This window comes from Corvus hawaiiensis, chromosome 18, assembly GCF_020740725.1.
Source record: "Corvus hawaiiensis isolate bCorHaw1 chromosome 18, bCorHaw1.pri.cur, whole genome shotgun sequence".
NCBI classification, from domain to species: domain Eukaryota; kingdom Metazoa; phylum Chordata; class Aves; order Passeriformes; family Corvidae; genus Corvus; species Corvus hawaiiensis.
Genome location: NC_063230.1, coordinates 8,683,692 through 8,710,457, shown reverse-complemented (window position 1 = coordinate 8,710,457; position 26,766 = coordinate 8,683,692). Strand labels below are relative to the sequence as shown.

General features: G+C 43.4%; 1 protein-coding gene across 17 annotated transcripts in view; it reads left to right on the top strand.

The window, feature by feature from the left end:
• FBRSL1 (fibrosin like 1) overlaps positions 1-26,766 on the top strand; it is a 508,012-nt gene that overhangs the window by 233,984 nt on the left and 247,262 nt on the right. For 13 of the 17 annotated variants that reach the window (XM_048322610.1, XM_048322613.1, XM_048322614.1 and 10 more), the window contains one exon: positions 279-314. The exons of the other annotated variants lie outside the window; for them this stretch is intronic. In XM_048322610.1, coding sequence (XP_048178567.1) covers positions 279-314 — 36 coding nt within the window. The remainder of the gene's footprint in view (positions 1-278; positions 315-26,766) is intronic. 17 annotated transcript variants of the gene reach the window in all.

Sequence of the window (26,766 nt, the reverse complement as noted above, 5' to 3'; positions counted from 1 at the left end):
TCCCACGCTGAGAGCTTTTACCTTGGTCGGGAGGAGCTGTCGAAGCCCTGCTCTGCCTTACGAAACCCTGTCTGAAATAGCCCCAGAGCCCTCACCTGGAAGTGCTCTTTGGCTGTTACTCCTGTGGCAGCACACAGAATATCAGGAGATCATTTGAGGTTGTGGAGTTTTCCCCTAAGGAATACTGGGCTGGGGGAGGGAATCGCAAAATGATTCTTATCTTACATTACACAGAATCTCTTGCATTACTTACTGTGGCATATTGTTTCCTCCCACAGAGTTCTGCTCAATCGCTTTCAGGAAGAGGCTACTCCGTAAGTCATTTTACAGCTAATTCTTTCACTTCTGTTGATGTTGATTGCAGAGGTTTACACTACCTATTGCACAGCCACTGACATGGAAGAAATGCAGAACAGAAACAGGGTGAGAGCACAGGGCTGTCGTGCACCTGGCAGGGGACAGCCCTGACATGTGAGAGTGCATTAAGAGCCTGGGGGCTTCTTAATTTAATATTATACTTATAGGGAGGGGTTTTTTTGTCATTTTATGGTGTATTTCAGCTAGATAGTCACCTCTGGAGAATTATAAGACCTGAGTGGGGAGAGTTTTCAACACCAGCAGGAGATGCTTCCCTCCTCTCCTCCCTCCCCATACAGGTTTTCATCTGTGTGTTAAATACAAGAATCAAATACACGATTACTCCCATTTTATGAAGAATTGTGCTCCTCACCATTGTGAACAAAAAAAAAGTCAATATTCTCCTATTTACAAGCTCTGAGTTGTAAAACAAGCTCGCTTGTTTTCAGGGGAGGGTGTTGCTGGTGTTTCCTTGGCAGGAGTGCCACAATGTTCTAGGGTGGTGTTACAGGGTCAGGACATGTCTGCCTGTGTATGCAATGTACCAGACTTGTTTAATTGTCCATTTCTGTTCATATGTACCTTATTTGTATGTGCAATAATGACATTTCTTCATGTAGAGGTGGATTAATTTGTTTATTTGGGGTACATTTTCTGCTCAGCTGTCCAAAAAGGCAGGCACAGACATCACTGAGTAATACAGAAACAGGAGAGGGTGTTAGAGGCTTAGCAGAGTCAACATGAAAATTCCTGGAATCACATTATATCTGACTCTCAAAACAAATGTATGGTGGGGAGACATGATACCCGGGTTGTTCAGCCAGTAAGTCATGTGTAGTGCAAAGGTTAGAGATGAAGGTATATGCAAATATGAACATAAATGTCTTAGTCCAGCAAACGATTCCTGCCTACGCTGATTGACAGTAATTGCTGCTTTCACAACCTCTGCCATGATAAAGTTTTGCCTTCTAGGTGAAATGGTCCCAAACTGTTTTATACCAAGAGCTAAAGCTGCTCATTCTCTGTAGGACCAGAGCAAGGGTGGATTTTATGTACTTCAGGAAGTTGATGTGGAGGCCTGGAACACATTTCTTTTTACAATAATCACCAGAATTATTTTCTTTCAATAATTTATGTTGTAAGTTTAGGGTTGTGTGATGGAACTTGCTGAGCTTCTACCCAGTGCACAAAGAGAAAAAATTCCCAGGCAGTGCAGAATATGTGGTCTGATTTCATAGCAACACGGTCACATGCTATCATGTATATGATCAGAAATTCGTAATACAAGATTAAGTACATTTTCATCACAAAACCATTACAAAACAGCACATGACTTGAAAAGTCTCACAGTTTTAATGAAATAATGTCACAAATTTTTAGACAGTAGTTACATGTCTACTAAGTATTCTCCTGTCTAAATCTTGCCAGTATCCCAGGTGAGTATCCTTGCTTAATTCATTGAGGGATGAGGAATGTTTGCTTTAGGACCCGCTGAGTGCTGCTTTCCATACATGGGGACAGTCATATTCACCTAAGCTTCTAAAGGCTGATGCTTTATCTTCTAGTTGTCTGTAAAATGCCATGCATGCCCATGGCACCACATAAATAATAATGAATCATCTTCACAGATTTTATGACTGAGGGCATGGTTTGGGAACTAAACAATTTCCCAGTGGCTATAACATAGGTTGCAAAATTGTAATGGAAAAAGCCCAAAGAATTCTTCTCAGAGTCTCAAGGCCAATAAATCATAGGGCTGTTTTCTTCCATTGCTGGCTATTCAGAAATTTGCTTTTGTTTCTCAGAGAAATGATTTTGAGAATATTACTAGCTCCTTCTCTGTGCATGTGTGGGGACAAGGGTCTCTTATTTCGCCGGCCCGTAACTTCTCAAGGGAGGTAAGAGCTTTCTGCATGCCAGGGCAGTATTTTGAGATCATGAGTAGTGTGAACTGGTATTGCTTTTCTTTATGGATTGTCATTTTCCCTGTTAAACTGCCTTCTGCCCCACCACATGCCAGCTCTTGAGGCTGTTTCCCCCAAGGCTCTGATGCTGCTCTAAATTGATTTAGCCTAAGTCAGAGATTCCCACTTCCAGCACTGCCAGACCTTGCTGGCCCAAACTTGCTTGGGAAGCTGATTCTCCCAGGTGGCACAGAAACGTTCAAACCACCAGATCCAGACAACTGGCCCCCCACCAGGAGCTGTCCATAATATCTATAACAGTTTTCATTTTCTCACGAAAGCAGCTGTATATGAAACATTAAGTCACTGTTTTGGCTCTGGCCCTGTTTACATCGAATGGGTTGTTTCCCAGACATGGGGAAAGCAGTGGTAGCAGGAGGCACGCTGGAGGTGCTGCTGTGTTGGGTGTTCCTCCTGATAGCTGTGCTGATGGCTTGTGTTGTGGAGGGCTTGTGGAACGATGATCTGTATCGTTATTCAGTGAAGTTCTTGTACTGGGTTCCATCGGCAGCTGTTTAAATACCACAAACTATTTTGTGCGTGCTCAGTTTTAATTACCTCGTTCTGAATCTGCACTCTTCACCATTCACTTGCGTCAGCTGTCCTTGCAGAGATGTTTGCTTTCAGAAACATTTGTAGAAAATGCACATTTTAAGGAAATGAGCATTTGCAAAGTGAGAACTTAAAACCTACATTAGGAATCTTGCATGAAAAATCTCAGTCCAAGGTTTGGCTCATCCAGCTGAGCCATCAAGGCCTGTCTGGGCACTCAGAGCAGGCTTATTCATTGGTGAAAAACCTCAGTGAATGCCTCATCCATAAAGTACAGACCGTGGAGTTAGAGTCAGGAAGAAAACTAAATGCAAGTGTCTTAATGATTAACTCCTGAGTGCTGGATATTCCAGCAACTTCCTTGGCTTCAGGCTTCCCACGAAACATTAGGTGCCTAAATAAGTAGCATGCTTGAAATAACTGTGAAATTTTGGTCTCATTGAAGTTACCACATAACCTGTGGTGAACTCCAGCTGCACCTAGATTTAATTTGAGCCTCAAAACCAGCGTTAACAGTGACCACCTAGCACATAGTTTCAGAGTCTCCTGTACGTATCACGGACAAAATTTCATATAACCCTATTTCCCAAAATAAAGTTTCCAATGGCATTTACTTTTAATTGGACAGGATGAGACATTTCTATGTCTGTACTGCTGCTGCAAGCTCCTTCTCTCATCAGTAGCATGTGTTTCATATCCTTATCTCATTAAATGTAAACTTCCGCTGTGCTGAGGAATAGAACACGAGTTTGTTTGTGGAGGTTAATATCTCGTTCTCTCTATGACTTGATGGTTGCATTTGTATGATAAACTACTTCAGCCATTCGTCACATTTCCTGCATGCACGAATGAGATTAGTGATTTTAGTCAGAGAGGTCTGTCTGTCCTCTGAGCAGACAAAACAGATTCTCTTTTTGGTAACAGGATGAGAGGCCTGTCTACCTGAAAATGCACTGATTTGTTAACAAGTACACAGAGAATCAGAAATGAGAGTTAGAATTATTTGAGGTTTCTGTGTATCACTGATACATATCCACCCTACGGATGTTTGTCAAATTTATTTCTAATAGTTAATTTAGAACCAAACATAGTTATAAAGTAGTTACAATGAATATCAGTACATACAGTTTGTTATTAGTGGCTAAAAAGTCACAGTTGTTTATAAGGTTGAGCACACTGTAGAGACAAACCCAAGCTGCAGTAGAACTTTACTCAGTTTCACAGAGAGGATGGAAAAGGATAGAACTGGGGAATATGTGGTAGCTTAAGAAAATAAACAAAAAACCTCTTCCAATAAATTATGTAGTTTATTTATAGAGCATCTGTGCAGCTGTTCGTCTTCTAAAATGGAAGGGGCTAAAATGTGGGAGTGAATAAAAGAAAAAACTTGAAAGCATATGGCAAATGGATAGCCAGTGAGCCAACCTGTCTGAGTGTGCCTTGGAACGAAAGCACAGGAGGATGAGACGTCTTTGTTTGGTTTTATTTGTTCTTGAAAGGGCTTTTTTTAAAAAATGAAAACAGTAACATACACTTGGCAACAGCAGCAGCTGATTTTTATTCTGAGCTTCTGTAAAATATCAAAGTCTTTGTAGCCTAGTCAAATCCCTGGCAGCTGATCAAATTCTGTTATTTTACATCTTCCTTGTTGAGCGCCGGAAACCAGTGTCTCAGATAACTCGGGCTGGAGCTCGTGGATAGAGAGAAATGGGCACAACACCATAAGGTTTGCAGAGACTCTTGGGTCATCCCGAGTCAGCTCAGTGCTATCTGCAACCTTCGTTCCTCCTGCTTGGTGACGTAGCCTGAGAACAGTTATCTCAACCCCTGGGTGAAGTTGAACCTGAGGTGACTCAGGCAAGCACTGGGTAGGCTTTGAGCACCCTGAGCCCGCTGACTGCCTGGACTGCAGTCTGCCCCTTCCTGCTCCTCTCAAATGATCTTGTTCATTTCTGGAACTGGCTTTTCAGTTGCTAGCAAAGATCTTTACAGCCATCCAGGACTCCTGTCGTGTGCTGTGAGCTCAGTGTTGCTGTACAGTGGGGCTGTTGCTGCCCACAACCACCCTGCCCCTGTCAGATCTCTTTAGCTCGTGGCTGTGAGTGCACTTGCTGGGACAGCCAGTTCTGAGCTGCATTCCCCTCTTTGCAGCACAGAGATAGTGCCCAGTGCAGTGACCTCAGTGGGAGGGAGGACAGGTACAAATGGCTGCAAAGTGCTGGGAAATCATCCACCGAGGAACTGTCGACTCTGCAGGTTTATGTCCCCTGTAAAGCTCTTTTCATGGCCTCTTTCAGTTTTGTGCCAGCTCAGTGCAGTTCTGTGAGACCCTGAAGCAGATGGTCCCTGCTAAGGAGACTGTTCTCATGCCAGAAGTCCTTGGTGTGAGCATGGGCAGGTTCACGGCTTCGGTGTAATGGTTACAGGGGCTCACTGACGATCACACCAGCAGCGTTCCCTGATCCACTCTGTGCTTCAAGGATGCTCTTGGGCTGTTAGGTTGGAACCAAATTATGACTTGGAAAAGGACCTTTAACAGCATCTCTTCTGTACAGACCTTGAGTCGGTACCACGTCCTACATGGACCCCAGGGATGACTGTATACCATGGTCTTTAAGATGGCCATGGAGAAACTGATGTCCTGAGAAGGATAAATTTCTACACGAAGATAATAAAATTATTGCAGTGAAGCATGTCACACTTCTGTTTGGGAATTCCTGGTGTGCTTCCCTCATGGTGTAGAAGCACGCTCGGTGACCAGAGGCACACTGGAATTGTAACTAACGGGGTTTCTCCACCTGCTGCTCTGTCACACGCTAATGAAAAATCTCTTCTGTAGGTAGGTAACATTTCTTAGCTAGGCTGGAAAATTCATTGTATTTTAGGACCTCTGAAAAATTAGCATTTTTCTGTGCCAAAAATCGATATTGGAAACAGGGCTCTTGCTATGAATCTAAAACTCCTTGAGCTGGAGCCAAAGGTAAATGATAAAACTGAATTTAATATGTATTTCCTACAATAGTGTGCCTGTGGGCTGGCAATGTGAGCAAGACTTTCTGGACAAGATTTATGAATAGGGAGGTAATAATTCCAAAATAAGTATCAATCTCCTTTTGCCATGATGCCAAGCATAAAAGAAGGACTCTAATTGTCTTCTTCTGGACAAGATAGGTCCCCTTCTGGTGGAACAATATTCTGTCTTCTTTGAAGACAGATAGAGAAAAGAAAAAGGGACTATAAAAAAAAGTGATGTGGCCTGAAAGTGCAATGACAGCACAAAAGATTTAAAAATATAGAAAAATAATAATATGGAATAGAAATGTAATGTATTTTGAAAGGAGTTTTCCCTGTAAAATAGGAGTTTTAGACAGTCAGGAATAAAATGGTGGGTGTCAGTCCAAAGCATTTAACTTCTGCTGGTTTTCTTTTCCCATGTTCCTAAATAGCCTCACTTCACAAAAGCTATCCCCATGCTTGAATTCACCTGGACAGGCGGAGTTCACTGAATAAATAAAGAGTTTGTTTGCTCTTAGTGCCATGTGGGATGGAGCCAGGTTGCTGTAAGCCAGCTGAGGAGCTGGCCCTTGGCTCCAGGGCCTGCCCCATAAGCCATGAGCTCAAATTGAGCTGAGTAATTAGTACACATATTATTCCAGATCTGTGGGAGCTCTTCTGAGGGTTTTTGAAATGTCCCATGAAAAGCTTAAGCAGAAGTACAAACATAAATAAACTACATACTTCAGCTTTACAAATACTGAAGTCCATGAACTTCCTTACAACGCATTTTCCTTTAGAAGTTCCCTTTTCTGAAAGTCTGTTTCTTCTTAGATGACCTCTGCTTTTAATTAGGATGAAAAGTCCCATGGATTTTCACTCATCTCTACAGCCGTAAGCAAGCACAAAGGGCCCTCTCTGCCTGAGTTTCCCCCTGCCTGAGCATGGCCTTGGCAGAGGGGCTGCCTCGGAGGCTCGGCAGTGGTGCCCCTTTGTCCCTGTGGCCAGAGTGGGACGAGATGATCCCGATTTCCATAAACCCCCCAGCGGCAGGGAGGCACAGCCAGCTGACACCGTGAGCCCTTGCGAGCCCCTCGAGGGACGGGACGTCTGACTTGTGTGTGATTTTTGCCCGTGTTTTTAATCTCCCTGCCACTGCCCTCCGCTCGGGGCAGTGGGGGGGAGCAGACCTCTAATCTGACTAGAAAGACGCTATTGTTGAACAGACGCGTCCCCCGAAATTCCCAGTGCTCCTTGGCTTTCGGGCTGGGATAACCTCGCTGTCGCTGGCCTTGCAGGCTAAAATGAAAAGTTGTCCTAAATCCATCTTGAATTCACCAGCCTGGAAAGGATTACATCCTGCTGAAGAGGAAAGGCAGAGGATTTTGAGAATATCTGGTCTTTATTTCTGGACCTTTTTGATTAAGACTGTCCCAAAGCAGTTGTCTCATAGATGTGCTGTAGCTTTCTTTGTGTAGCAGGGCAGGGTATTTGCTTGTCTGTCTCATCTGTTTTCACATTGTTGTTTGCTCTCATGACTCTCTTTCCTTAGAATTCATTGCCTTGTTTTAACTCTCTTTCCTTTCTGTTTACCAAAGCCAACAAAAAGATGATTAAAGCAGACAGCTGATTAGAATCAGGGCTCCTTACCTAGCTACCACAGTGAGCAGGGGTTAAGTGTGGGGCCTCTTGGGGGATTTGCTTTTGATTTTTCTTTAATTCTCTGATAGCCTTGTGCAGTGAGAATGGGCAGTGCTGGTGTTTTTATAACTACAGGGAGGGTTAAAATAGCCCATTTCTGAGGGCTGCCCATGCACTGGTGCTTGTTGTGCTAGGCTCCTCAGAGGAAACTCATGGGGGTGGGTGGAACAGGGGTTCACACTCTCTTGTTTTGTCTCATATTTCACTGTGCCCTTGCAGAAACTGCACCCAAAACCAGGGTGTGTAAGGGAAGCAGCAGAGGAAATAAGTGCCACTGCAGAATGCAGTTGTGGAAATAAAAGGTGAGCATGTTTTGTTGGCCTTGATAGTTGGTGAACAAGAGAGATCAAGGAAAAGGGATCGATTGCATCAACTTTGTGGGTGTTATTTGCATTAGAGAACACTGTCTGTCATCTTGAAGCATCATAAATATTTAATTGTGCAGCTCAGTGGAATACCCTGATTGCTTATCAGTCCCAAAATGGTTTTCCCTATGTTAAACTGTATTGAAATAAAGTAGTCTAGAGAGGGTAAGCTCTTTGAGTGATGGTCACTGCACATCCAGAGTGTAGGGAAGGGTTCCTGTAGGTTGGTGGTTTTTACTCAGTTTCATCACTTGTTTTTCTTCCTTATCACCTTTTTTTAAAAAATGGGATGTGTTATTATAGGCAGGAGAGATCTTCAGTTTCTTCCCTGTCCTAACAGAAGACAAGAATGCAACTTTAATTTAGCAAAACAACAGATGCAACCCTAAGTTGCTCTCACACCAAAGAAAACTTTTGGTAACATGCTGAAGGTGTGGGGGCTCTGCTGTGAAAGCTGCAAATGGGTGAAAATCTGCTGTAGGCTGAGGTTTCTCTCCTTGCTTCGTGTTTCAGCCTGGATTGCGATAGAGCTGGCTGCTAAAATGTGAATGTACTGGGCCGTGTGGTTCCTCTGCAGTGGGAAGGCAGCTCTCCTCCCTTGCCTATGGGGTGAGGGAACAGAGGGGCTCTGTGCTGGTGTCCCTGTGCAGGTGGTTCAGGGAGGAGCCTGGGGTTCTGGGCTGCCTTTCTAGGAACTGTTCAGCTCCTGCTGCAACAGTAAAAGAGTTGCTGGAGAGCAACTTTGTCATCTGCAGTGCTTGCACTGCTGGAAGAGGAGCATTCAGATGGAAACCGTGGTCAGCCGTGTGAGATGTTTTCTACGCAGGGTCAGTGTTTTTGCTTCCTGCTGTCACAGCATTTCAGCATCACAGCTGCTCATGGTCAACACCAGCCCCAGTCACCATGACCTGCTGGTAACATTTTAGAAAGGTGTCCCTTCTCCTTTTTATAGCAAATAAATAAATGAAACTATAAGAGACTTCCTGTGTGGTGCAAAAGGACCAACTGCGGTTCTAGAAATCCAGAGAATGGAGGGCAAGAGCAGAAAGTAAATGAATCCATTGTAACTTGGGTGTGAGATAGGAATCATGCTGGGGTGGAAGATCTTTGCGATACCATTTGGCAAGTGGTAAGGCCGAATACTCTCTGCTTCTTCCTTGTCTCTGTTTTATTAAATACCTTTAGGGAGGCAATGGTACAGCATTGCTGTATCCAAAAGTTGTTTTAAACCCTTCAATCAATGTTACTTAATTTCATGGAGAAATTTTTAACTTCCAGTTCAGAATACCCTGTGTTTCAGCATAGTTTTCAGGTGATTGTAGCTGTTCTCTCTTTTCTCAGCTCGTCACAGGTCAGAAACTCAAAGGCACTGAGGTTGAGTAAAACAATTGTTCATCACTCTGAGCTCTGCTTTGTTTTTGTGGGAATTGTCTGCTTCTGTAGCACCTTCAGTTTCATTACTTGTTATAAGGTTTGTTTTACTAACCTGCTCTTGGAACAGATACAACCACCAAAGCTGCTTTTTAATTAGCCATGTGGCCCATCCGGTTTGGATGTGCTGACGTCCTGGCTGTACAATGTACTTCCAATGAAAGGGAACAGTTTGCCATAGAGTCTTGTAACCTTGAGGTCAGTCTTGAGCTCAAAACTGCTTTTGATTATGGAGTTAGTGTGTGTCCCAAAAATATAATTTAAAAAATCCAGCAAGCACTAGCGGTCCTTACACAGTGCTGCTGAGTTACACACTCAAGTGGTATCACATCTAGATTTTAATGGAATTAACTGCTTTATTTGTAGATTCTTTCCAGATGCCGTGCTTCTGGTTGTGAATATTCAGAGGTTTGCAACTAGAATGATGGAAAACTGGCATACAGCTACATCACTGTGGATGTGGCTGCAGTGGTTTCTACAGGAATGTAGCCTGATTCATACCTTTACTGTCTGCATTTCATCTCTTGTGCTATATGATGGATAAGACTTAGTGTGCCTGAACACTTACAGCTTAGATCTGTAGTATCCTGAGGAATTTTCTTGTCTGATTAATTCACCACATGTGTTCACCAGAAAGCCTCAGGACTTGGCAGTTTTTGGGAAGATGTTAGATGTAGCTGCTAGGTGCTTACAAACCTCAGTTCAGTTTTTTTAGACTGGTACATTGTTATCTGTAAACAATAAGAAATTTTTGGGTTGATTAAGAAGCTATCATGTGTGGTTCATGGGTTTTCTGGACATGGGGTTGAAATGGTTCATGCTGCCCTTGAAATCAGCTAATCAAAGCAGGGCAATTTTTGGACATCCTGTAGCAATTAGGGTGCTGTAGATGAGGGATGGTACAGACTGTGTATTGTGTGCTTTGAACTCATGCAGCTTTCTCAGACCAGTTGGCAATCACCAAAGGAAAAAATTGTTGCATTTGAGGTGGATAAAGCATATATGTGTTTTAGTGGATTGATGAAATTCTGCCATCACCTGCAAGGCAGCAGCAGCATTGAACAGCTGAGAAGCTAAACTTAGTGGGATACTTGTAATGAACCAAAGATCCAAAATTTGATCTCAAAAATCACATGTCTAAAGGGCTTTCTCTGCACACATTCCTCATAGCAAAATACAAACAGGTGTTGACACAAGCGTGGTTGTAAGGCTTGTGACCAAAGTTAGATCAAACCTCCCCTTCCAGTTCACAGAACACATTTTCCCCATGCATTCATGTCTCTTCCAAAGCTGCTTAATAGCATCTAATAGCATCCTGCTTTAAGAGAAAAAGAGCTCGAGTCATGAAGATTAGGCTGTCACAGTGGAGATGCCTGAGGCCACAGAGCACAGTGTATCTGGCAGCTGGAATGGGTGCAGGGTGCTGGAAGACTTTGCCTGAGCATCTTTCCTTTCCCCTAAAGACTCGTTCTCTGAGGAGCCCTAATTCAGCTCATTTCTATAGAGCCGGGGAAGAGGGCAGGAGAGAATAATAAATGGTCCCTTGAAGACAAGAGACAGCAATAGACGCCACACAATGACCCAAACAGCCTATTTAACCGCAGCCAGTTTCCTGCTGAAGATTCATTTCGAAGAGATTGCGAGAGCACTTGAGCAGGAAGCTGCAGCTTCACCAAACGGTTTCAGTATCAGTGTGTTATCTGTGGTCATTCCCCTCCACAGCCTGCGGCTGGCTTCTGGTTAGCAGAGACAGACACTTTGAGCTGAGCTGGCATCAGTTCCCACCTACTTAATCAGTTAAGTTGTGAGCCCTGTGGTTAGCTCGAATCCCCTGGTCGTCTTGTGGATTGCCAGTGACAGGAAGGGGGAGATGCATTGAGTGGTTCCGACAGGAATAGCTTGGTTATCTGATGGTCACCCCAGAGACTGATAAAATTATGTGAGCTCTTTTCTGAGAAGACATCAAAAAAGCAGAAACTGTTGTCTCTAACCACCTGAAGAGTTTACAACGTCAAGGGAAATTTTGCTTATCTTGAAAGCCTCAAAACTGTTAACCCGCCTTCACCACTGCAGACCACAGCACTGCCTCAGACTCACGGTGCACAGAATGGAGTACAGACCGTCCTGTGCAAAGCTGTAAATTCTTACTGAGGAAACATTATCGTTCAGATCTTCCAAAATTACTTTGGCACTTCAGATTCAGAGGTGAACAACTTGAAACATATGAGAGGAACTGAGCTTTTCAGAAGAAGCATGCTCTGTATTTTTAGAAAACTTGGCCTCCTTGAGTTTGTCGTGTTGTCAGGAGTTTGGGCATACAAAGTGATGAATCACTTTTCAAAGTGTAGCCTGTTTGATGAGCCTGGATTGATCTGAAGCCAGAGTGATGGTGACTGTGACAAGGGCTTGCAAAGGTTAAACAGAGGAGGTGCTCATATCCTGGGTATGACTTAGGGCATTTGGTTTGTTTTTGGCATGTATTTGCTGAACAGACTTCAGGATCAGAATGGACTTCAGAGAGAAACTTAAGCAAATGAGGCTTTAAATTAATGCATTCAAAGAGGCCTTGGGCAGGTTCCTATGAGCCTCAGTGCCTGAGTACCTCTGGCCTTAAAACAGGGTAGTGGTACTTGGGTCTTTTCTTGAGATATGTAGATGGGAGAGTGTTTTACCGAGTATTTACTAAAATAGGTGAGGTAGTTCTGAAGATCCACTTAATTTTTTTGTCTTGTGCCTAGCTCTGTGCTGCTTGTCCCATGTCCCTGTCTGACCATCCCTCTCCTCAAACCAAGCCCCTTGGCTTCTGTCCCAGGCCACACCTTGCAGCCCAGCTCCCCACGCTGCAGGTGCCTGTCCTGGCAGTGGCTGCGCTCCTGCAGATGCTGCTGAGCAAGCGTGGGGAAGGCAGTGCTTCCCACTGGAGCAAGGGACTGGGATGTCACGTTCATGGTGAGAGGCTCTCATGGCTGATCCAGAGCCCTCACGCCCATCACACCAGCCCTGGGCACTCCAGCCTCTTCCTCACTGCTGGCCTTGGAATAAAAACAAAGGTGGACTTGGCAGCTGGGCTCCAGCAGCACAGCCCCACCCTGTACCTGCGCATCTCAAAACTTCACACTGAATTCACACAAGATGATGTGTGATTTGTAGCTGTAATGATCACCATGATGAAATCCTGCTCATCTGGCTGCTTTTGTTCAGGTTTTGAAATCACGGCTGGGTGTTTGTAAGGGTGTGTGTCCGTACAGGAGGCATAAGAGATGCTTTAGTCTGCTGACGTTGTTTGGCTCAGCCTCTGCCAATGACAACCACAGCAATCAGTGTATTTTGGACTCAAAGCTATTTCCTTTCCTGCTGCAGATTATGTCTGGTATGCATAACGTGTTAATTTAACAAAGCAGTTCTTTTGATACAGCTTTAATTTTTTAACAACAGCTCGAAGGCAATGACGTACAGATTATATAGTGTCAGTTTCCCAATTAAAGTTTTACAGGAAAATACTCTGGTTTTGCTTTAAGCCTGTTTTGAATTCTTCCTTCTGGCACTTGTGCAAATGGAAACTGTGCTATTGCAAGGCATCCATTTGAAACCTTGAAATATTTATTGAGGCTGCATTGAATACTGAAGCAGGAATCTTCCTGTAAGCTGTTGATGTCTGTCATACGCATTTATTTTGTAATTAAATGTCTGGAAGCTCGTGTGTGTGCCTGAGTGGTTGGTTTCTTGTGTTTTATTTTTTGCAGGTTTTGTCGTTGTTACACTGGTTTTTCTGATAAATGCTTTTAACTCGTCACTTTTAAGAGTTCTATGAAAAATTATCCAAAGGCAGACCACATCTTTGATGTATAGCAATGAACCTCCTACTAACTGTTGTGCAGAACACTGAGGAGGTGGCTAAACCACTGCCCTTCCTAGAACACCAGACCTTGTGAAGCTCATTGATGCAGCAGAACATGCCTGTTTGAAGGCTGTGGGATGGAGAGCACCTGAAGGGAGTAGCTGAAAAGATTTCATTCTTGAAACACTACCCACAAAGTGAACTATTTTTTTCTTTCCCCATCTTTTCCTTTTGTCTTGGATAATATCAGGTCAGTGTCCTTTCCTGTTTATATAGGCTAGAAGCAACAGGGACTGACCATATCCAAAATTGCCCCCAGAGTGTGTTCCAAGGGATGTGATGGTGCGGAACACAAGCTGAATCTCAGAGGGCAAGACACTGGCATTAGACAGGACCAGGAGTCATCAGCTCTGGTGACAACAGACCATGCCTCTGTGAAGCTGCAGAACCAAGTGCCCCTTGGCATTGCCCTTGTGCCCTGGTGGCTCTCTCCATGTACTCCCCACTGCTCATTCCGCCCTGAGGCGTATCCCTACTCCAGGAGTCTCACTCACCTGGAGATTGTGTGATGGCTAGAGCTAGACTATCAGACTCCTAATTCAGATCAACTTGCAGCCTGCAGTGGCGTGAGTTATTGCCCAGATTTGCAAGGCAGCAGGGTAGTGTGAAGGTCTCTGTGGTCACATTCCAGTCCAGCTGCTTTTAAAGGATAAGGGAGCATGATCCCTGAACCTGTGCCCACCCAATGGGCTGGGGCAGGCAGCTTCTCTGCCTTCGGAATGTGCTGAGAGTCTGAAGTATTCCCTGCTGCCAGAGTGCCAAGGAAGCCACCTGGCCCACTTTGAAACCAAATGCTGCGTCTCATGTGTTTATCACTTCCCTTGTTTTCGTTCTTTTTCAGTTTCCAACTAATCTCTTTGGATTAGTCCTACTGCTGAATAATTAGGACTTTCATATCTACATCTATTTCTCAAGCTTGGCCGCATTATTTTTGGGCAGCTATTTAAGACTTTGTTTATTTAAAAAAAAAAAATTGTGTCCGTATTTGCATATTTGCATTTCAGAACTCACAAACAATGATACTTCTCACAGAACATCATTCTTGAAATAGTTTTCTCAACAAGTAGAACTTTTACAGGCATGCCAGAATCAGCTTCATTATATGAATCCTATTTATGGATCCTATTTAGAGCATTTGCAGGGAGGGACTTAAATGGGCTGTTCTCACAGATACATATATCTGGTCTCATGTGAGACAGGAGGGTAAGAATTGGTTGATATTTCAAGGAAATTACAGCAGTTACTGAGAAGAAAGGCCCTTCCTTTTTTTTCTTTTGTTCCTTTCCTTCCTTTTTTTTTTTCCTTCCTTCCTGGAAAAAAAGTACATATTTATGTGGGAAATAAAAGCCAAAGCCTTCATTACCAACACCAAAAGAAATTGATTCTGCAGCAATGTTTTAGTTCAGTGACTTTATTTGTATAAAGGCCAATGAATGATGTAAAGATAATGGTTTTATCTGAAGGATGTTAGCACAAGCTGACACGTACCCTCTGCAGCACTGATGGGCTGCACCTGGCTGGTGCAAAGAGCACAAGTGTGGGCAGAGTGGTCTGTCAGGCCCCACTTCATCCCTCACCTCAGTGTGTTGTTTTAAATCATCTTGGGGAAGGGGGGAAGCAGCAACCAAACTCATGGATTTTGGAAAGTGTTTCTGTTGAGTTCCTCTGTTGAATGATGGCCAGTGAGCTGTTGGGTTGGCAGAATCGATGTGGTAGTTGGCTTTTGGAACTGAATAATGAAATTTGAATAGTCTTGCAAATGTAAAGGAAATCAGTTCCTCAAAAGCTTCCAGTACTACTGCAGCATTGAATGAGGAAAATGATGGAAGTTGTTTTAGGCAATGCAGTTTAAATGAAGAGGATGTGTTCAAACATGCATGAAGAGCAATGCAAATGAACTGTAGATTAATCTGGTGTTTAGAAAGGAGGAGCTTGGCATGTTTTTGACTAAAGTGTCAGCAAGGTGCCCATCTTGTTGGCCCAAAGTGCTCTGACATGCTGCCTGAGTAACTTGTGCTTTAAAGTTTCTGTTCAGGTGGTTGGGTCACCCATCAAAGCAGGCTCACAGGGAGATCAAAGGGAAGGGCAGGTTCTCCAAAGAGAGAGAAAAATCAGAAGGGCAGTTTCTCATTAATTTTCTTCAATGCTATACTGGACAGCTGGGGAAAGTGAGCAGAAGATTGTTGTGTGGAGGGGTTGAGTAATGTGAAAACATGCAGAATCAAAGATGCTTTGGGGGCTGCCTGCCAGCTCTGAGGTGTGGAGCCGACAGGATGATCATTATCTGTGAGGTGTGTGAATGGTTCAGCCTCTGAACAGCACATTTGGCACTACCAACTGGTTTATCTAGAGGTTTGGGGGGGGAACAAGGAAAGGGATTTTAGAGTTTTTTGCTTTGTTTTACTTCAGGAATGGAGTTTGAAGAAAGATCCTCCATAGGACTAATTTCTGCTTCACATTACGGATGGTTTACGCCTGTTCTGACCAAAGCCTTATCTCTGATCTGTCTGTCTTGAGCAAACATCCTTGTGGGTATTCTGTTCAGGTAGCTCTTTACCTCACTGGCATTGGACAATGAGTGGGGGAACAGTAGGATTTTCATCTCTGTCGATGACAGCAGTAGAAAGTTGCAGGAATCCCAAGAAAACACAATCTGGAGAATGGAGTGGGACTTTGTCAGCTCAGCAGGACCACAGCATGGCTGTGACTTGTGGCTTTACTGAGAGTGGTGTTTTTCACTCACCAGTACCTTTTCAAGTTGATTGATTTTGTCAGAATTTGCTTTAAAATGAATGAATTCTAATCAGTGGTTGTGAAACCTAAGGCAAACATGTCATTGAAAATAAGCTTACAATGGTTTGATCAAGATCTCATGATTTGAGTTTTCAGACATTTAAATGTGTTCAATTGCTGTAAACTTGGAAGCACAGGTAGGAAAGACTCGTAATTAAAGTTGCATTGTTAGGAGCCAGATTCAGAACTTCCTGGAGCCTTGCTGTTGGCATTTTCTGATTCCAGAATTGTAGTAATGTGTTTTAATATTTATTTGGGTTTCAGTTTGGTCCGAGTCTGTTGCCATTTTACCCAAACCTCTTTTATAATGGTAGGTTTCTCTCATACCTCACTTGGAGTCTTGCTGGTGGTTTTCAACCTCTTCCAACTTGCAAACAACCTAAGAAAAACACCACTAAAGTTGCAGAGCCCTATATTTTGAATGCAAAGCCATCTTGACCACAGACTTGCTTTTCTTAGCTACCTTTTTACAGCTCATTTAAGAAGTACTCAGCAAAGCTGGCGGTCTGATGTCCCAGGGCTGAAAACCAGTAGCCTGATGCAGTGGGGCCCCGTTTCTGGTTCCTGGCTCTGCTGTAGTGTGAATACAGACCGTGCAAACCATGTTTATAGAAATTTTGTTCAATAAAAGTATGTCTTCAGCATCAGTGTAGACTCTGTCTACCGCAGTGGACTTTCTTCCCTCTCACTGCAGTTGGGGTTGGATTTGTTTGGATATTGTGGTGCTTTCTGACGCCTATTTAATTTTGCTGGAGTGGTATTTTTGTGACACCATGGTGCTGTGAGAGTTGTAAATTATTCTTTTACTCAAGTAGACTTTATAATTTGGTGGGAAAAATTGCTTTCCAGCAAAACTCAGCCTGAAAGTTAACATGTTCATTAGTCACTGCAGTGGCCTACAGTAGTATGACTTGTGGATTATTTTACAATATGTACTTTTCTGGTTGCTTGCACAAATGTAATACAAAAGTTGCTTTTATATTAATCTTTAAAGTTTCAGCCTTGAATGCTTATAATTTCTGCATCCTGAATATTAACCAACAAAGGAAGCGAGGTTTTGTGTTCAAAGCCAGAAGGAGGAGACAGGAGGTCTGTGCTGTATTCCCAAGGCTCCCGTAATCTTGCTCTGGGATCTGGGGCGTGCTGTTTGCTGTGCCTCAGTTTAGCTCATGCGTGGGGCAAGGAGACCTTCTGGGTGTGTTCACTGGCCCAGTTGTGTGAAAGCTTTAATTCTCTATGGGATTGCTGGTAGAAAAATGTAATATTGTGTTCAGAGCACAGGAATCCGTGGTTTAGAAGTTACCCCAACAGTTCCAAATGGCATTTCTTCCGCTTCTGGCTAGGGCTGGCATCTGCCATGAATGCCTCCATCTTCAATACTGTTTCCCCCCTCATATGTTTTCCCCACAGGGGCTCGAGGAGACTCTTAGAATCCGTACAACCGCAGATGATGGTTTATCCTTGAATTCTGTGTGTTGTTCTTCAGTATCCTGGTGTGTAAGGGTGCCTCTACCCAAAAAGTTCCTGGCACATTGTGTTACAGCTGGCCCCTTACTAACTCTGAATTTCCCTAGTTTCTTTGGCTTTCCAGGTTTGAGTTAGACGGCTTGATGTTACTTCAGAGCCGTCCTTTTGATGGCTGGAAACGATAATAGCCTGTGTCATCTGCCCTTTAGATGGAAGGGTTATGCCTCGTCCTTTATTCCTCGTCTCTCCTGACAAAACCCGTCCCACAATGCGCCCGAGCCGCTCGCAGGTGTTCCCGCCGCTCTGCCCTCTCACATGCACCGCAAATTAGTAACAGAAGCTAATGGCCCAGCATGCGGCCATCAAAGGGCTGACAATTCCAGCCTTTCCAAAGGGCTCTTTATGTCAGAGCCCCCCACGAGACCTGTCCGGCTGAAAAGGCCGTTTGTGTGTCCCTGTGTGCGGGCCGGTGCCGCGCCCCGCCGGCCGCGGGCCTCACGCTGCGCCCCGGCCCTGTTGCTGCTGGCAACAGATAAAAATCGCTGTTCGCCACAGCGGGGCCCGCAGCGCATCAATCATCCGCCCAGATAAAGGCCTCGGGCCTTTGGCCCCATCCCTCGCTTGTTCCTAAATAATTTCCACTGGCTGAGCATGCTATGGTGTAGGCTGGGTAATTCAGTCCAGAAAACTTCATTTCACTAAAAATGCTTTGATTCTTTTTTTTTTTTTTTTTTTTTTTTTTTAAGACTGTTTTTGTTCAAATAGATGTTTGTTTCGAAAGGGGGAATTTAACTGATGAAAGGGATGCCGTGAAAGTTCAGAGTGAGAATAATAAATAGGACTGTGTGGTTAAATGTAAAGTACAACCAAGTGGCAGCAAAAAGAATTAGCATTTACCAGGAGTAACAAAGCACCTTCGCACTTTAGAAGACGCCTTTCAGCTTTGGCATCGTTCAGCCTCCTGAATTTATATATATTTAAATAGAGATTAATCTTTATATATGGATAACATCATTTCCACCACACCTTTATTAAAGAGATTTATAGCTGGGTATCAAATTACACTTTTAATACAGCCTAGTTGATTTTTTGGTAGCAGCAAATCATATTTGTAACTCCGAATAACTAAACAAATTTGACAGTAGCAAATTTTCTCCTTGACACGGCTAATTCTTCATCCTGTCCTAATGTTCTGCTGTAAAGCCATAAGAAATTGTGATGCTTAGAGCCTGACAGTCATAGGTTTTGTTCTTGCCACTTAGCAATCCTTCAAAGAAGAAAACATTGCAATTTAAATTGAGGGACATCACAGGCTCCATAGCAGGGAAACGCTCTTTGTAGATAAGCCCTGTTTTGTAATCTTGCTGGCTTGTGCTGTAAGGATAGGGTAGGTGGGATATAGAGGAATATTGAAGGTAAAAATCAAGTGTTAGGTCACAAAATTGCTGTGGAAACCCTAAAAATTAAATTTCAGCCAGCCTGCCCTCTGCACAAGCATCTTTGCATATTAATCGTGTGGGTCTTTGTATTATTGTAGATACTAATTACCAGTAGTTCTCAGTGGGAATTGGACACCTGATTCTCTAATGCTGCTTTTAACCTCCCAGCTCACAAGCCTCACATCTAAAGGCACCTCGATCCTGCTGCTGTCTTCCAAGTACAGGTTTGATCCAGTACACAGGCACTGCTTCTGCTTCGCTGATGGAGAATCCTGCCAAATTTTGCAGTGTAGGCATCATCTCTGGGTTGGATGTGATGATGGGCTTCAACAACAGCTGGAAAGCCTGGCTGAACAGGGATTCCTCTCTGAGTCTGCTGCAGTCACTTTGCTGGCGTTTCCTTTGCCTTACTGCTTGTATGGCAGTGTTTAAGCTAAAAGGGACAATTTAAAAGAATTAAATTCTCACCTGAATGGTATTCATGGGAGCTGAGCCTTTCCTTTCACCTGAACAGGACTTTATCCAGAATACCCTAACAAAGTGCTGAGCTTCTGAACGTGACTTGTTGCTTTGTGGAACCTGGTCTGCATTTCACTCTTCATTGGATGGATGTGATTTTTATGACGAATTTGAGAAGTTTTCTGTAGAAACAGGAGAGACATTGGCCTGACAAAGTATACTTGTGCATTGTGTCCTTCAGTATCTTCTCTGAAAACAAAACAGATTTTAAGATTGATCCTGTTGGATTTTGAAATAGGTAACAGTAAAATACTTTCCACCCAGCAAGGTCACTGTAAATGCTGGCATCAGATCTGAATGATGTGCCACTACCCTGTTTCCACTTCTGCTTCTTTTTTTTAAACTCCTATATAATGCTGCCTAAGAAATATTGCAGGGAATGACAGAGAAGGGTAGGCTTAAATAACCCTGAGGGTGCTTATCTTCCTTGGCATTAACTTCATATCCACATTCATTACATGAATGGGCCAGGGAAACTGTTTCTGTGACAAATTGGAGTGCAGGGTAGGTTGAACAGACTCAGTTCAATTTTGGGTAATGGTATACAATCATCTCTATGGCGATGCGTAATGCATGGTGTAGTTCCTCATTTAGAGAAGTTTGAATGCATAAAGTCCTATAAGAAACACTGAGATAACTCAGTTTCCTATTTTCAGAAGGAGTTGCAGTGTGCACAATTAGCTCCTCCATTCCCTCCCCTTCCTCTTAATAACACCAGAGAGGAGCTTCTCTCCATCTCTAATACTGCCTTGTCAGGGTTGAGCTTCCACCGCGGCTGCAGTTGCGAGGAAGATGGGGAGCACGTGCGAGATGCTCAGGCAGGAGATGGACAGGCACATTGACACAGCCATTATTATTCCATGGCAGCCAGGATGGGTTACTCTTCCATCGCTCCGCTGCGTGCATACATCAGACAGAAGACAGCTTCAATTTGAATGGGAAGATGAGTGGAGTCGGTGCTTGGGGAGAGCAACCTCCAGAATCTTAACGAACATGTCTGAGCCTTGCTGTACAACATGGCTGGGAGTTTGCTGAAAGGTTGCTTGTGGAAAATGTAACAGCACTTGTTGATAAATGTTCTTCGTGCTAATTGACCGCTGTGTTTGCAGACAGATGCGCTGACCTAGAGCTTCCCACGTGCTCGTGCAGATCCCTAAGATGGGCTAATTAACTTCTCCATCTTCATTTCCTTGGCAAAATCCACTAAACAGTTATGCAAAGCAAGTGAAAGAAAACATTGGGCTGTAAGGAGGAGGAGACCCGGGCTGCATATAATTTGTGAGTTAAGAGACGGCCAGCACTGGGTATCTGCAGGGGGAAGACACAAAATTTTCTCTTTTATGGGTATAAGTGAGACTAAGGAATGATCAAGAAGTCAAGAAATTGTTCTTCCTACCAGTTTTCAGATTTGGATGTCATTTTGTCAGCAAAACCTAGAACCCTCATCCTGCTTTTTAAGGCCTGTCTGATAGGTACCCTATGGAATGATTAATCACAGTGGCCACTGCTAGGCAGGGGGAGGCTTACTTTAGTTTTTTTAATTAGATACAGATCCACTGGCAACATTTTCTTCCGTTTGTGTTAGATTGATGCCTGACTTGACCTAAATGGTTCACAACTGTCACAACTTCCCAGTATTACTGCCGCAGTTTACTGGTGTGCACTGGTTATTGGACGCTGTGCATTACCGTGCTGATGGCACCTGCTCAGCGTTTCTGGTTACACAAGAGGATGAGGCAGTGTTGTTGTGTCTGGAATCTTTGCAATATGGGTGTGCTAATGTTGCAGCCTGCCTTGCCGTTTCTTTCAACATGGTGTGGATCCCACCACCTCGTGTGTTTAAATTATTGCTAAATTGCAGTGTTTTGAAGCCACAGGAATATTGCTTAAAGAACTCTTCTCATAAAACAGCTCATTAATATGTGTGATATTCAGGGTTTGCCAAAAGTTTTGTGGTCTGTCTTTCCTCCTCCACTCTTCGCTCCTCTCTGCCCTCAAAATGTCTGCAGGAAAGCGTGGGCAAAATTCATTCCCCTGTGGCTGTTTCAAACTACACAGTTCGGGCTCATCCTTTGATCCCTCCTCATGACTTTATTTCATTATCCCTTAAGTATAAGGAGGAAAGTTAATGACATCATAAAAACTAGAACTCTATAAAAGATGTTTCTGCTGATTTACTGCCAATGTACTAGCAGCATGTCATATAACTGCCCATTAAAGATGGTGAGTTGCTCTCCTGCCTGCAGCTTTCCTTATCACCAGCCTTTTTATTTATGACCCGATTATAGGGACTGGGTGTACACAGTAAAACATAAAACTTATTTTTATCATGCATATAATTAACCCTTTAATTATGGAATTAAGTTGCATCCATCCTTCTTTTTGATTTAAAAAGATATTATTAAATGTTCCTGTTTTTCTTCAAAGAGCTTAATGTGTTGCTGAGAGAATGCAGTTCATGGTTTCTGGTTGTATCTGTCTTTCCCTGTCCAAGCGTTACCTAAACAATTACGATCAGTGAAGAGCATGGGAGGGATAGTAAAAGCTTTATTACTTAGATAAACAAAATCAGTATTTTCCTGTTCAAGGAGGTTGAATTTGGTCTACGGAAACCCTGATCTTCTTGCTTGCCTGCTTCTTAAACTTTAGTTCCTGAAGCATCCCTCCTCCTGCCCCTTAGGATACACAGCTTGGTAAGCAGTTATTTGCCATCAGAGAATCCTTCACCACTCTCACTGTAATGGGAGATCTGTCTGGTGGTGCAGCTTCAGGCTCCTGCTTTGAGCTGTATAACGTGAGTGTTTCTGTGGTACCCTTCCCATTGGGCCCAGTACCTGCTGTTTGCAAAGAAAGCTCCTTGTTTTGGCTACCAGGAACAATTCCAGATGCCAAACACTCCATCCCTCCCACCTACAACTCTAGATACTTCAAGGTAAGCTTCCTACTCTGAAATCAGGGTTTTTCCTAAAGCATCTCGAGTTGTAGACAGGAGTGAGGGAAAGGTTGGGTGTTCTGACATACTCATTGCTCCTGAGAACTTTGGCCAGTGAACTTAGTTGTTTAAAATTATCATGTTCCTTGTGCATCAGGCATCTTCTATTAATGCAACCATGGTGGTTTGTTTGCTGGGTACCAGGCGTTGGATCTCGGTCTTGGGAATGCACGGTGATCGACTTTCTACATTATTAAAAGCTGTTTGTCTTTTTGTCTTTTACCCAGTTAGTTGTTCTGATTTGGTTTTGCTGATCATGAATTGCTGACAAAGAACAGGCATTCCTCGAGTGAAAAGCCAGAACAAAGCTTTGCATTCATACCATCTCTATTACCCAAGCTTTTTATTAATATTGACATAATTCTTGAAAATGTCTAAGAACAAATGCTCTCTAATAGCTGTTTTGCTGGGTTTTTCCCTGGCTGTAGTAGGAGATTAGGATTCCCACGTGCAGAGCTGATAGGCTGTTGTAGGGCGATGATAATGAGAGGGACACTGTGCTGGCTACACGTTTGCCACTTGTCTCAACTGGGAAAATCTCTCTGATGGTCTCAGTTGTTTTGAGACGGTTTCCTCCCCCTCCTTCCAGGAAAGAGAGGGAAATGTGATGTATGATTGCATAAGATTGTTTTTATTCATGTGAGTGATGAAATAGGAGAAGTTCCAAATGAGGAAGTCATAAAGAAAAATAATAAAGGAAGGAAGCAATGAATTCAACTCTCAGTGCTTTGTTGTATGGCTGTGATTTATAAAGAGGTATTTATTTATTTCTTACATCTCTGCATAGAGTAAGACAAATTATAATAATGTTTAAAAATAAAGTATTTCTGTGTCCATACTGGCTCCTGTGATCTGCTCGCATTCATTTTGTTTAGGATACAGTAGGTACCTCTAAGCTGACAATAGCACTGATGCTCAAAGTCTAGGCAATAGAAAATAGTTCTGGTTTTTTTAATATCCCCATTTCATGAGTAGTAAAGAATAGCAAGTACCACACTGTTCTGAGGGAAAGGTATTGAGCGTGACCCATTCTTAATTACAAAACTGCTTTAGTTGATCTGATGGCTTTAAATGATGCAGAACAACGGTATTGCCTTTGAGGCAAACCTTGGTAATTGTAGAAGTCTGTAATAGGTGGGTGTTCAAATTGAGTGGAGACTCCCAGGTCCCTGGGTGTCTAGGCCTGAGACTCAGAGCCTGTCAAACAGGAAAGGGAAGCCTTTTGCATGAACCTCTCTTTACATGCTGGTTTTAAGGGTAGTGGTATCTCAGTTCATTGGCCTGATGTGAAGAGTCCTAAATCATAAAGGTCAGATATTCCATGTGTGCGTTGGACCAGGTATTCTACAAGCTCCCCTCCCCCTCATCTGGGCTTCCAAAGATCCTGTGCTCGTTGAAAGCTTAATTAATTAATAAGTAATCAGTTTTCAGCTCTAGGGTATCAATTTGAAGGAAAAATTGATTTTCAAACCCAAATGTCATAGACTATATTCTGAAACTACTGTGCATGTCAAAGTCCTATTTAGAAAAGTGTCCAACTCCACTCAAGGGCAGGGAGCCTGAGGAAGAAATTAATTTTTACCCATCAGTGAATGAGTGTTACAGAGAAGCTTTGAATATCAGTGTGCTGGTGAGAAGGAACCTTATGATTCTCACACCTGAATCAAAATTGGCCAAGTATTTAAAATGCACATTTCATTGCTGCCAGACATTTACCTAGGATGAACATTAATAGGATGAGAGGGGAAAAAATTAGAAGTTCAACAATAATTTGAAGTTCTCTGTTTATAATGTGAGAAATCATCAATTAATTCCATACCTGGAATAAAACATGCCCTAAGGCCTACCATCTGCCCACATTTAAACTTGAAGATAATAGATTTGGAAGAGAAGTTTGTAATTATTTGCTAGGTGGTTCTGATTAATTTACAAGGAAAATTGCTAATACCGATAGTGTGTTACCCTGGGGCCAAGTGGAAATCACAATATTGCAGAAAGGGATAACAGGTAAATGATGGCTTGTGTGTTATCTGTTAGCCTGATTGGACAGTCTGATTATTTTTCTTAAGCCACTAATGGATGCATATAAGATTAGAGTGTGCTTTGGACAACATGACTATAATTCTCACCTAACAGGCTGTAGAAAACAGGAAATAAATATACCCCAGGGGCATTCTTAGAAATTAAAAATGCTAAAGGCTAGATTGTGGAATTATAATAGATTTACAGCAGCACGACTCAGATCAGAATCTTGCCTTGTAGCACTGAAAAATACATTTATGGGGTGACCCATACTAGAAAGAAATTACTACACAGGGATTGCATGGGAGCAGACGACTCTGGCAAGTACCCGCGTGCTTTCAAGATGTGCTAAAAAAGCCACTGCAGAGTCTTGTACTAAATTGAAGTTGAAAAAGACTTTACTGGACTGTAGCCCAGTGAGTATGGAAGAAAATAATTTCTTTTGAACTCTGAAATATTTAGTTTTGGCTGCTATTTACTCTCATTGGAGAACACTGTGGACTTTCTGTGCACCACTACAGTTATGGCTGCGCAGCTGCACGATTAGAGCCTGACCTTTAAAAAGGGTGTGAATTCTGTGTTGCCAAGGTACAACTGGTGGAGCACAAGGCATGTGTGATGTAGAGAGTCCTGCAATAACAGCAGAAAATGGTAAGGTGAGACAGAGAACCCCTGTCTCCCTGGCTGCTGGCCAGAGCCACTGCCATCAGCTTCACTGCTTCTCCGGTTCTCTTCTGCTCCTGTGTGGTTTGTTTTACTCAGTGGTAGCAAAAGCTGAATGGAGAAGGACTCCTAAAATGTTTTGGGTGGGTCTTTATATTAGGGTGAAACGGTCTCATTCATTTAAAACAGGAACAAGCTCCCAAACAGTACCTACTTCCCTGTGGCAGAGTCCTCTCAGTAGCTGGGATCAAGCAGGGAAGCAGAGCTGTTGGTCCTCAGCAGCTTGTGTGCACATACCCTGGTGTCTGGTGACTTACACAGATCTCCCTCAATTCCATCAGACCCAATAAGTTACGAGTCTCTGACAGCCTGCCACATTCTTAGAAGGAAGATCTATCAGTCATAACAGAGGAAAAAAACAGACTGGAATAGGTTTTTATTTTCCTTTTCTGTTTCCCCATCTTGTGTTTTCTGTCTCATTGTAGAACCTCCCCTTACCTCCTCCCTTCTGCTGGGAGCTCTCCTGGCTGCCACTCATCTCTAAATAGTTGCGATAACTCGCAACATCGGGTTTGTGCCGGTGGATTGTTGCCATACGCCACTGTAAGTTGTCAGTGAGCGTCTGAGGCTGTGAGCTGAGCCACTCTTTCCAAGTCGTGCTGCTGTGTGAGCCTGAAAGCCACCCCAGATGCCTCTGCCTTCCCCCAGGACACGGCTTTGCCCAGGCTCAGTGTGCTGCTGGGATGCAGCCCGTGGGCAGGGATAACTGTGCTGCTATCAGACCTGGCAGGGAGCTGGGCAGGGATTTATTTCCATGGTCAAGTGCCTAAGTTAGAGGAAAGCTGGGGGACCAGCAAGAAGAGAGGCCATGGCAGCTTGCAGAGACAGGCTCCATGGCAGGGGATTGTCCCCATGCCGTGGGTCAGTCCATCATCTCTCCGTGCTCTGCTCTCTGCCCTGGCTCTGGTGCAGGGGAATTGCATCCACCACGCAAAATGCTCAGGAGGGGAGTGCTGGGAGAGGCTGAGTGCCTGTCTCATTCTGCTTAAACTTTGGCAGAGGGTTTGGTCATGATTGCCCCTGATTTAATTGCTCAGACACCCATCTATTTACCACCAGTCTGTTCAGAGCTTTCGTTCAAGCTAAACAGACAAATGTTCTTTGTCACTGTCACGGTGTCAGCAAAGTTGCAGGCACTGCATTTCCAGCACTTCCTTTTATTGTCCAAAGACTATTCTGGAGAAGCTGGAAGGGGCTACTTGACAGTTGCATTATCTTGCCTGGATCTTCTTAGTTACACTTCAGCCCTTCGTATTCAGGGAGTTTTATCTGAGCATAATGTAATTTTTTTTTTCTCTGGTTACTTTTTAATATCCTGTAACTGCTTCAGACTTGGGAGGAAAGTGTTTTTGGATTTCTCTTTTATCAGGTAACTTTAATTATTCACACCATTGACTTCATTAAGTTAAAACACCTTAATATTATGTGTGAAATGGTGATCTTTGGAACCAGACAAAAATTATTCCTGATTTTTTGGAAGCAAAATGGCTAAAGTGCCACCAAAGCCACATGTCCCTGCAGTGAACAGACAGATGCTCCATTACTCATA